Here is a 13,102-nt window from a genome sequence, read left to right on the forward strand (position 1 = left end):
AATGAGGTTACTGCTGATTTATGAGTTACCTGCTCATGAGCACACCTGCAGCTGGTGGCTGCTCTAGTGCTCTTTCAAACCCCATAAAATAGGAGGTAAGGCTGGTTTGCTATGTCTAAAATTGAAGAAATGTGTTGAATCAGGCTGTATTTGCTGCAAGTTCCCAATAGGGGTAGTTACCACACTGACACACTGCAATTTGCTATCCCTTGGTAATTGGTTGGCATGTCTGTGTTCACACAACCGTGCATTAGACTAAGACTGTATGAAGAGAACAAGATTGCTTTTTGGATCCTGCTGGCCACCTCATTTTGCATGTTTAGTAGTTGCTCTTTCAAGCACAGTTCATTAGAACAAAAAAAACCCAAAAAAACCAAAAACAAACAGAAACCAAAAAAAAAAAAAAAAAACAGAAAACAAACCCACAAAAAAATCAAAACAAAAACTAAACAAAAACCCCAAAATAAACAAACAGAATAATTAAAATATAAAACATGGTAAGCTGAGATCTAGAATATGGAATTGTGAAAGGTATGAGAAGTTTAGTAAGGAAGACTATGTAAAAGTTTATGGTCATAGTTCTTAAACACAATGTGCATAAAAAGTTTAGAAGCTACCAGCGGTATTGAGGGCATAGGATAAGATCAGTTCAGAGCCCACTAAGAATTCTGCTAATCTACATGTTCCTTTTGGTAGATAAAGAAAAGAAAAAACATCTTGGAACACTTTATTCCCACATTTCACTCAGAATTTGAGATCTTTCCCTAGCCCCCCTCCCCAGAAAGCACAGGAGGCTGGGATATAGTCCAGCTGCTGTCAATCACACTGAAGAGCTGGCTGTAATTGTGATAGATTCCAGCATGTGCCTGTGCTGTTCCTGTGTGAGCTAGAACGTGTCTGCAGAGAGCCAGCTCTCCTGCTACCCGCACAGTTCAGAGCAGCAAACGCCGCACTTGCTTCTGAACAAAAATAAACAGTTTGCTGGTAGAACTGCATCTACACTAGGTTCTGCCAGGACAGCAGTTAGATGCCATTTTATTTTTAGTATTCCTAGCCTACATAAGTATGTGAGCAAGCCTTTTAAATATAGACCTAGCTTTCATATTTTTCTTCATTAGAGCTCTAGCAGAATGTCTAAAATGTACACCACATCGCAGAATATACAGAATATGGACTACAGGAACAGCATACACATACAACTTTGATCAGGTATACATTTGCTTTCCTATCATTATCATAATACAAATATTGTAATATAAAAGGTGAAAAAGCAGAATTATCTAAATCACATACACTCAGTGCTTCATAAAAGACTAAAATCATATCACAGACAGTAAAATGAATGTCAAAGGTACTGTGCATTTTAAAAGATCAAATTCTATAATTTAGCCAATTGCCTATGACAAACATGAGCTGGAAATTACGAAGACGTATTTAGGGGATATATATTTTGCACAGATAATCAGACTGGCAGAATTCTGTCATTTTTACAAACTTTAGATTTTAATTTTGATTGGTTGTTGACTTAAAAATTGTAGAATTTTGCCTTTATTTTAACATTTATTTTGCAAGATTGCCACAAGGTCATTTAATCTCCATCCAATGGCATCTACATCTTAATATTAAAACAATAACTACCCAGAAAAGGGCATTTCCCAGGGAGTAATGACTGGCTGGGAGGAGTTGATGGCCTGAGGCACTGCTGAGGGCCATTAACCCTGGCCAGTTATTAATCTCCAGAAAATGCCCTGCACCAAGGTTGTTACTGCTATTTTAAGCACAGGGGTGAAATGGATATCTGAGCATACAGGGGGTTTAAAACATGATGCTATTTCCTTTGTTGCAGTTTATGGAGGACATTTCTACAATCTGCACTCCTGATACCCAACCAGATCACACAGATCATTTTGAAGCACTCCATTGTACACAGAGTAACTCACCAAACTGATAAAACAGTTTGGATTTTAAAAAGATTGTCTTCTCCCTCTAAATAATAGTCTGCATGTTCACACTTTAATAAGATGAACAGAAATATGCAACTCTTCATGTCACTGTCAGCAGAATTACATTCCAGAAATATCTTTTTAATCATACTGTCTTTATGTTTAGGGCATTTCCTTTGTCAATACTCCTACTTAATGACCGCTCACATATCCCTGCAGAAAGGAATTTTTAGCAGCAACTGCCAAAGCACATCCTGAAGCAGCTTCAGCTGATGCTAGCCATTAAGGAATTTGTCTTTTCCAATAATCAAGCAGATTGGGTCATTTTCTAGGAGATAGCTGGTGAAGTATTTCAGAAACTGCTTTAATTTTCTCCTACTTCTTACCCCAAGGCTAAAATTTTAAAGATGTGCTCAGTCCACACAGAACTGTGATTTTTTTTTTCCCAGGGATCAATAAGTCACTTTTAAAATCAAAAGTATATTCTTAGCATATGTACAAATAGTCTTCTACTTTACTGAACTACTCACTGTTTTTCAAACCTTAGTAGTGATAGTAAAACAAAATAAGGCATGGCTTTATAACATGTCCAGGAAGAAAGTACAGTTCTGCACTAAACTAGTTCTCAACAAAGCAGTAGTTTCCAAGTGCAAAACATAAAAGACCTTCTCACATTTTTCCTCAAAGTCCTAATTTTTCACCACAAACATGTACATCTGAATCATAAATTGATTGTAAAAATCTCACTGAATTTACCATGTGGTTCTATTTCCAGTTACAAATTCCAGTTTCCAGCAACAGATATGTGCTTTCCTAAAATAAAATTCCCCCAAATTGATGGCCAGAGTATGTGTTTCTTTCCACTTCTTTGTCAGATTAATAATCATATTTTTGAAAAAATTTAGAATTAAAAAAAAAAACAAACAACATTGTGTGAATATTGTGCAGTTGGCATCAAACATTATGGCATGTACTACATGGTCATTTGAACATGCATGATCAAATACTGTCTCTGGGTAAACTTTTAGCAGATTTTCTTATATTACTGTATGTAGGATTGTCTGAGGTGATCCTTTGGAAATGCAGAAAATCTTAGTAGATTGAAAGTAGCACTTGAATTACAAACCCCTTAGCACATCATTTCAGACTAGCACAAAATATATCTCTATCTCAGCTTCAGTTCAAGTAATGTAGTTACATGCTAATCAGGTTGTCAAAATGTAATACAGGAACAATGGTCCAAAGGTTGAGACAGGACTGGGAGGCAGAGAGGGCTTCTGATCCTGGGTGCAAACCTAAGAGCTCCTCTTTGTGCACTGACAGGGTAAATCCCCAGGAATGGGTTACACAGCTCAGAGCCCCCTCTCCCACATGCACCAGCAGCAGCTCCCTAGGGCAAGCTCACAATAGTATTTCCCAAAAAACTTGCCCAGATTTTCAGAATTCCCTGAGTCAGAGGTGAAGCTTTCAGATAGTTTTTCCAGTAGGTTTTTCTCAGCCTGTGTGTACTCTGGGACTGGCAATGCCCCATGAGAATGAGCTCCACAGCTGCCGAGCCATGTGGTGAAGAATCTCCTATCACTCATTTCCACCTATCACCCTTCTGGTTCCAATCCAGCAAGATGTGAACCACAAAGTGTATTCAAAATGTGAAGGGAAAAAAAAAAGAATCAGCATGCTGACGTAGTGATGGCTTTTGATTTGCTTTCTTCCTTTTCTAGAAATTCTGTGTTTGAAAAGCTTTATTTCAATGTTATTCAGCATTAAACTGAGATTTTCATAGTGCTCTCTTAGCTTAAAATCACTAACTGTACATATAAATTTATCTTTGGTTTTTCTCATCTGCATACTACTCTCATTTTTTTTTCCCTGGCAGTTCATTGGCAAGTCAATCAGTAATGCAAGATTCTACAAAAAACTTTATATCAGCTCTCATCTTTATATCCCTACATACCATCAGCAAAGTTTACATTCTTAAATTTTTCTCTAATTTCAAGATTGTTAATAAACATTTTAAATAGCACAGAACACCATACAGATCCCTAAAGAATTTTCCTGCAGCTCTCTATCCATTGTGAAAATTGACTATTTATTCCATAACATCATTTCCCATATTTAACTGGTTATTTATTAATGTAGGTTTCTTCCTCTAATCTTATGATAACTTAATTTCTTTCAAATTCCTCAGTGAAGGACCCTATCAAACGGAAATCTGAGCTCACTTTTATCATCTGAATTTCTCTTGATATCCTCAAAGAATTTTTTTAAGGCATAACATACTACAAAGGGAGTTCTTCACTATTTTGTTTGTTTTCTTTCTACTAGTTCTATTTTTTAGAACAGCTTTTACCAATTTGCATACAAGGATAAAAGATGTTAAGCCTGTAGTTCCCCAGATCTCTCCCAGAAAAGAGATTCTACATTGACTTGACACCACTTCTCTGCTACTTCTCAAGGCTGAAGCAGATCTGCTATAGCAAACATGACTATCAAAACATGCTGGGAGATGATAGATTTTCCTGTATTTTATCTTTTTTTTTTTTTTTTTTTTTTACTAACACCTAAGCCTCAAGGAATGAAAATTTACAAACTATTTTTTAGCTCGGACCCATCTCTATTAAGATTCAGGTCATGTGAGGCTTAAGCAGATTTTATGTGTTGTGGAAGAACCTTTCCAAAAAAACTTCCTTCCTTATAAGCAAAAGTGATCTCGAAGACACAACACATCAACATTTCTGTTACTAGCCTCTGGTTTTGTTCACTGTGTAAATCAGACTTCTTGCTGAATTCCTCCTTAGACTGAACATGGGAAAAATGCATCCTGCTGACTCACAAGGAGCTGAACCAGTATCAGGAGCAATGGGGACACCCTCAGGATGGGGGAAAAGTGAAAGCTTCCCTGAGCATGCAGAGGTATGTTGTCAATGTGTCTGCTGCTCTTTTGGGGCAGCCTTTCTCTTTTTTAGGAAGCATTTTTCTTTACTGTTTTTCATCCTCCCTTTTTCTTGTGGTGAATGACAGAAGAAAAAGTCTCATGTGCTCTGAGATCTTCTCCTTTCTACCCATCACAGTAGTCACTGGAAATGGAGGAGTTACGGCCATTCTTGCGCTCCACACTCTCCAGGGCCAAGTCATTTAGTTCCTGGACAAGGCAATGAATGTGAGTGCCTTATTCCAACCTCACCTTCCCTTTTCAGCTAGGATTTCCTCTGATGTTAAGGGAATGGGCCTACTGCCAGTTTTCTGTAGTGAAAGGGATCTTTTCCATATGGTGAATTTAACAACTGCTGTGTGGGTTTTTTCACCTCCTACCAAGCATCCATGATGGCTGGCTTTGGGAAGTTTAAGCTGCAGCAATAACAACTTCTGGAGCTTTTTTAATGTGATTTGTGGGCCCAAAATTCAGATCAAACAACCCAGGTAGCTGTTCTGCACTTCTGGGAGTGTGCAGGCTTCTAGGCAGCCCAGCTTATGGTTCTGTCCCCTTGTGCTGTGTCCTTTTCAGTTCACATGGACAAGCATCTGGACCTTCAGCAAAATCCTCTGATAAGCCTGAGAATGCACAGCACATACCCTCCTCATTGAGATGATGGGTTGATGTTGGTACCAAGTGAGGTCCACATGGGCATGGCCCTACCTGATTGTTTAGAAATGTTTTATTCCAAGATTTTAGATATTGAGCTTGTCAAGATGCGTGAGATTTATGCATAAGAGATACAACTTAGTAGGTATTTGGAGTACAAAGTATCATTTCTCGGTGATGGAAAGGTAAAGCTATCTATACTAGGCCTAGGAAGAGCAAACTATTGCTTTTTATAACCTGAAGCAAGTCTGTGACTGGTGTCTCAAAATGCAAATACTATGTACAACATCTCACAGGCCTCCAAATACCCATTAAAAGCAAAAGCTATAATAATACCTGCAAAAATAAATTATTACTAATACCTCTAGTGAGAAATCCAACTTTGATCTCACAGTGAGCCTATGAGTCCTGTGTATCTTAAAAAGTTTTTCCACCTAACGTCCCTTAATTTTATGACTCGAAGGAGATCTACAGCACTTTTAGATATTCTGGTCAATCCCTCTCAGTAACCAGATTACAGGGTCTAGTGCAGACTTAGTGAGGAAAAAGTTTTAAATAAATAGATTAATGTTCCCAGTCTGTAGACGAAACCTATTTTTAAAGTCTGAGCTGGTCCAACACAAGATTGATAGGTAGGAGATTTCAGGGATCACACTAACAAATCAATTTAACCTCCCTATGCAAAATATTCAAATAATGCTGCAAGTCTATTTCTATTCACCTTATAACTTCATCTCTTTGAACATTGCATGTTTCTGCAACAAAATTTATTTCTAGTAGCAATGCACTCATATATGCCCGTTAAGATTGTATTTTTCTTCCTCTGTAGCCCTTTATCTTCTCCCACCCTCACAGGGTAGAATTAAACAAAATCTGGGTTTGTTATCTAAATTAAAAAAAAAAAAATCAAACCAAGAACCCACAAAGACCAAATCCAAACAAAACCAGCAGCCTTATTTCATACTTCTATGGTAGAAAAAAATTCTATATAAATATATATAAATTCTATATAAAAATAATATAAAACTAATTGCACCATTTCAGGAGATTAAAAAAACCCCAAACAAATCCAAAATGTCCAAAACCACCAAAACCCCCACAATGCTACAAAGAAGACAGTTACCAGCCTGGGATCCAGTGATCTGTTCTCACACACTCTCTAGCAGGGCTACTCCCAACAGGTGTTCCTGGGACATTCTGAACAAAACGTTGAACGAAAATACATCTTTAACAGCTTCAGCCCTGACGAGCTGCTCTCTGCTGAGTAACTGTCAGAAAGACTGTCAGCAACATTCCACAAGCAGCAGAACAAACATTAAGACAAGAGTTTTCAGCTTAGTTGGGAGGTCCATGAGTACTTACTGTTTCTAGCAGAAGAGGTTTCTCAATTCAACGCATCATGACACTGATATCTGAATCACAGATTCAGAGTCACAGCTGACAATCTGGTATCCTATGCACATTCTCCAGAGTCATGCAGGAGATCAAACTTATTTGTGTTGAGCTAGAAGGCCAAAAACTTACTTTTAAGACTTGAGAATACTAACGTAGCAATATTAAAAAATATTAAATTTGGCATCTTCTTTCAAGATCAGTTCTTTCTTGTGGTACAAATTTCTCAGACATTTGCTTGTTTGTGATGGACTTCTTTTATTCTGGTAGGGAATGACCTGCAATCTATTTAATGGACTGTCCTGTCAAAGCCCTTATTTGTACTTCTGTGACCTCCTGCATGTACCCAGACCCAAACTAATTTGCATATTGAGGTTTTTAATTGATTTGCTTATCTTATTATCATCTATAGGGCATCAATTATAAAAAGGTGTAGAAAGACTATTTAGCAATTGCATTCATCACCTTCTTAGTGTAACCCTGGTATACATTTTTCTGCAGAGGAGTATTTTACTATTTTCAAACCTTGCTCTTTTCAAGCTTGTTCTCCTCACTGCAAATGCTAAAGAGATTACAGCTCCTTGCTTTACCAGGTCACCAAGACATACTGCCACGACCAGTATTCTCAGTTCCCAGCATAGATAATGGCCAAATTGTAGCTATTGTCAAGTATGTGAATATAAAATTTAAGCAGTAAGTTCTCCTCTCAGGCTTTATAACTTTTTTCCAACTTTCTCAGCCATTTCCCAGTTATTAAATTTTACAGACATTTGCTAACATAAAAGCAATTTTTTTTTCTGCATCATTTTAATTCTGGTTCATATCATTAGGTGAGTTGTACTTGGCTGAATTTATATTTCCTACTAATTTCTTGAATGTACCATACTCTGTCATTTTTTCAGCCACATTTTGGCTGAACAGTACACCAATACAACATATAACCAGGTATTCCCTTGGTGAATAAAATACGAAAGTGGGACTTGTTGTGACATTAGTGTTAGTTCTTTCACCCCAATAATTAAAGCACTTTAACCACTGCATGTCCCAGTTCTGGCCCAGTTGTGAACTGACATTCATGCATTTCCCACCTGTGGTAGGTTGACCCCAGTAAGCAGCTTTTGATAATACTTTACCAGGTAGCATACAAAATCCAGACACCTCTGCTTGGACCCTTACAATATTTTATTCACTGCTGGTGGCACTGAAGCAAGTTGCTGGTGGTGGCAGCTTCTCCCTCAATTAGGGTTTGGGGTCAAAGGGAGGAGCTAACAGAAGAGCAGAAAGGGAAAGACTGCCAGTCAGAGATATTTGCAAGCTACAAGCAAGAATCAGAAGACAGAAGAGACAAAGAATGAGGCCACCCACTACAGGGGTTGAAGACAGCACAAGGGAGATGCTAGTTCCAGATTTACAAAGGCATCAGCCACAGTTAAGTGGCATCACCCACAAAGCTGTGACTGGTGGTCCTCTTCTGCACAACACATCGCAAAATTCAGTTTACATCCCAGCTTCTGTTGGGGGAATTTAGCTGCCCTTTATGGTTTGCTTCTTCCCAATGGCATGAGATATAATGCTGTTGTGGGATCATTTTCTAGTGAGGTGGCTATTTTGCTCATATCTTTTCCATCTGTAACATAAATCTTAATCTAACTTACTTGCATTTCACAGCAAAAGTAATTATGTGTATATCTTGATTTGCTTTTAAAATTCGCCTTAGTAAGGTAAGTTTTGTTTTTACTGTAATCACTTGTGTCCTCATGTGTTTGGCCTTCATTTGAGCAGAAAATATAACTCTTTGCTCATTAATTAAGTTCACGTAAACAGTTCTCAGAAATTGGTTTTGGTTTTAATAAAACACACAATGTTGAAAAACCCTTTATAGAGGAGTGAACAGCAATTGGGTGAAGAAAATTTTGTGAACTGTAATTATACGGAATATCTCAAAATAAGCACCAAGAGACTTCTCCTCTGAACAAAATTCTGTTTTCAGTTAGCAACAAATTTACCATTATAATTATATGACAGTTCTTAGATGAGTTCACAGTCATGTTTTAAAAATCCCTGTAAGCAATGCCAAGGTCTACTGCTGGGTGCTGCTTCCCCTGTGCCCACACAGGCATTACCAACCTCAAAGATGCCACAGTAGCAGCCATAGCCAATGTGCAGAAACTGAATTCACATTCTCAAAGTAATAACTCGCATATAATGAGGGATGATCAGAAGATGTTCACCCCAGGAACTCTGGAAGAGTGGGACTTCTTCATCCCACACACAACGCTAGGTCTCAGAAAATTCAAATCTTCCTTTTGAAATACTGCTAGTGCTTTTCCTCATAGAGGAGAATGGTTTGATCTCGGGCATAAAGTGCTGTGAGGGATTTTTGGTGAAGACTGCAGTGGGACAGCATTCCCACAGCAGAAATGGCCAACAGTCTGCCTGAATGCAATACCCAGGACTTTTACAAAGGATGTGAAAATCAAAATTAGGGAATAGGATATTATCTTTGGGTTCATGCTTTCATTATAATGAAGCTCAGACACAGTAAATAAAGTGATGAGAATATCAGCAAAGAAACACACAGTCCATTCACAAGGAAGTAGGATATTAAACATGCAGCACTCCTACTGTCAATATGAAAAGTTTAAACACTTTCATACTTGCTGATGTGCACATTGAACACCAGGAATAAGAAGAAATCTCTTGTTTATCTTCATGTCTTAATATATACAGGAATGTTCACTTATTTTGCTCATAGTTGAAGCATGGAGGTAATAACTTCAAGATAGAATATATGCAGGCTTTGCAACTGCTAGTTCTAGTCAGAGAATTTTACTTTCTGCCTCATTGTCCTTATTCACAAGAAAAGTAGCTGAAAACCATTTATGTCAGCTAGCTGGTGTCATTGCCCTCATTGGGATTATTACCTTGCAGAAACAGATATTCCCCACAGCCAAAGAGCCTCTAACAAAACTCTATCCTTGTAGTGAAGTTAACTTTAAGTATTGGGTTTTTTCACCTAGAGTACTCAATTGTTTATAAAAATAATATAAGCATCTTTCACATTTGAATTAATAATGAAAAGAACACATATTCATTTTATGATCAAATTAAATTCACGGTAACAATTCTTATTATATATTACATATGATCTTAAATACAAAATTATTCACAACAGAACTGCTGGGCATCACACTGGAATCAACTCTTTCCCTTGATATTATCTACTTGAAATTAAACAGCAGCCTAATTAAAAAATCATGACTGTCCTCTGCATGACAGCAATTTCACAGAATTTTCTGTCATAAATATTGTTTGGATGGGCTTTTCTGGTTTTTAACAATGTATTTGTATTTCAATAAAGCAATTTACATTCTACTGAAAAGATACTAAATATGTGGGTTTCATAGACCTGTAAACTAGAAATCTCTAGTAAATATGTTGCATCTTTATGATTAAGTGGCACTTACGTGGTTTGGAAAGTCAGCCTTCAGTTCAGCAATGCTTTTACACCAATATGCTGCTGTTTTCTCGCTGATCAGTTCAATGTTTAGAAAAGAGCCTTGGCCTGGGCCATACAGAGGACCTGAAGTAGTTCCACGCACAATCCTTGGAGAAACATTGGTTACAATATCCTGCAAAATAGGAAATACTTTCAGGTGGATTTTGCAAAGTGAGGTTTATGCTAATGATGTATATCATATAATACAGACTAAAATGTACCAGGTGTTTTTAAAAAAGCTACAACCATAGGGCAGTTCTCTAAATTATCAGATTCTCCAATTACATTCATTACATCAGAGTAGACAAATGTTTGCTCTGTGTGTGAAATGGCATGATAATTATAATGAAAATGCCAATATTGCATACCTATGAACTGCCATACAAAATATTGTCCAAATACAAGACCTTATGTGGAAACCTGTGAGGGCCTCAGTCATGTCTCAGCAGACATGGGAACTATTCCCCCAAAGGTGGTCAAAGTCCCTGTCCTACAGTCACAGGTGAAGCTCAAAGAGGTGCAGCTCACCAGCCCCTCTCTGCTGCAAAGGCATGGGCCAGGCACCAGCAAAAGTCACAAATCAAACTTCACCATCAAACTTCACATATAAAACCATATGATTAAAGAGATAAAAATCAACACACAAACAAAAAAAATGTGAAAATAAAGATTAATATTGTAAAGTATGACATTTCTGAAGGTCAGTTTGAGGTTAGCAAACAATTTTGAAACACGTAGTAAACACACAAAATGTTGACTTGTTTAGTAGTCTTAATTAAGCTGCAATGTCACCAGATCTATATTAACAAAGAACCATAAATTCTGACATTATTTAAAACTAAAGAGAAACATAGATGGCAAAATGTTCCTTTTGCCAATTTCCAATTAAAAATAATTTTGAGTAAAGGTCATTTATTTACAAACGTATCAGAATTATTTGTTTAAGTACCCCTCCTCACCATCTTGTCATTTTTAGTGAGATAACATGAACCTCTATTAGTATATAGCAATTAAGGTAAATTTACATATTTTAATTAAGAACCATCCCGTATAAAACAATTAGGGTAATAGGCATACTAACTGGATTTCATAACATTTGGACGTTTTTCCAGCTAGATAGACAGGAAACCTTAATTAGCATTAATTAGCACTGATCTGCATATGTTTGATAAGGCATACCCTTGCCACAAAAGATTATTTATTCCTGAATCTGCCAAATGCTGCAGTAACAGAGGATAAAGGGACTTTTCTTCACATTGTATGTAAATTTGAGGCAATCTTAATTTGCTTATAAAGTTGAATTAATTATTATACAGTAAATATGCACTAATATTTTATATTGAAAGATAGTTATATGTCCATTTACATATCATACAAGGTAATCTAACCAGTTCATCTATTTTCATAACTAGTATGTCTGGAACATGGAGACCACATTAATCCCCCGTTTTCCTATTATATTATTTTCTTTCATCACAAAACCTTCACCTCCCCCTCAACAGTTACGATATATTTTCAGAAAAAAAAAAAAATAAGAACATTTTTTGAATTTATGCAAACCAAAACCATGCAGCAAAATGCACTCCCCTCGCTCCCTAAACGAATTACAAAAATTGCAGTTTATGCAGAGGAACCATTTGCATCAGTTTGCTCCACATTATCCCCTTGAGCATTTCAGTCCTTTTAAATTGCCTCAGAGGAGCTTGTGCTTCGCCTCCATCCCAGCAAGCTGTAGGAGCACAGCGGCCACCGTGCCCCGTGAGCAAACACAGCGGGGCCCGGCAGCGTGACCGCGTCCTTCGGGCACAGCCAGGCCAGCGCAGGGGAGTCACCCTGGCCACGCAGCCAGGGGCTGCTTCTCCCGTGCTCCAAACAGTCAGCAGCTATGTAGCTGCAGTGGCGTGGCACTAAGCCTGAGCTAACAGCCTGTCTGCTGGTGGGAATTGGTACTCCTGGGTTTAGTGCAAGTTACGATGATGTACGTGGTCTGATTTCCATTTTGCGGCTCGCTTGTGTGCTTGTGTTTGCCAGATAATGCTTGGAGCCACCAATGGTCCTGCTTGTTATCTCACTATGTGCAAGCCTTGGTGTTCCCTCACTCAGTTTCATTATACTACAGGTAAGAATTCAAAGACTGAGATACTACAGCCTAGATTATAGCTCTTGTGAGGCTCTCTCAAAGCCTCTGTCTGCTTCCACATAAAAACATGCTGAAGTTTTCCTATCTGCCTTGGGTTCCAGGCAATCTCTTCTCCTTTCTAAAAGGAGACCCTGGCTTAGACCCTGCAACTGTGGCTGACACCCCATGGCTTTGACGCTCTTTCCCAGAGCTCAGTTACAGCCAACATCTGAGTGACAATTTCTCTCTCCAGGATCCCACAGAGCTGAATCAGGGAACACACAGACTTTGCAAACTGTCTCAAAAGCAGCCATTCTTCACTTTAATGACCACAAGAGAGACACTGAACCATATGAAGTAGTAAACACACATACATCTCTCTGCCTACGTTTCCTCACTGTTGAATTTTCCTTGAGATTTTTTGAGATCCCCTTTGGTGCTCAGGGACCTTCCCCTCCCATTCCCCAGAAGCACAGACATTCGTTTCTTCCAACGAAGAAGAAGGGGCTTCCACTGCCTCCCCACCACCTCTGTGTCTCAAGACCTCTCTGGTGTGTCCATGCATC

At 38.1% G+C, this 13,102-nt stretch overlaps 1 protein-coding gene across 3 annotated transcripts in view; it reads right to left on the reverse strand.

Moving 5' to 3' along the window:
- The window catches only part of DPYD (dihydropyrimidine dehydrogenase), a 336,858-nt gene that overhangs the window by 119,924 nt on the left and 203,832 nt on the right, over positions 1 to 13,102 (reverse strand). For 2 of the 3 annotated variants that reach the window (XM_021525458.1, XM_021525448.1), the window contains one exon: positions 10,386 to 10,550. In XM_021525458.1, the coding sequence (XP_021381133.1) occupies positions 10,386 to 10,550 (165 nt within the window). Of the gene's footprint in view, positions 1 to 7,923; positions 8,184 to 10,385; positions 10,551 to 13,102 lie in introns of those variants that run through there. The other variant, XM_021525466.3, reaches the window with a different exon arrangement.

Source organism: Lonchura striata, chromosome 9 (genome assembly GCF_046129695.1).
Source record: "Lonchura striata isolate bLonStr1 chromosome 9, bLonStr1.mat, whole genome shotgun sequence".
Lineage (NCBI taxonomy): Eukaryota > Metazoa > Chordata > Aves > Passeriformes > Estrildidae > Lonchura > Lonchura striata.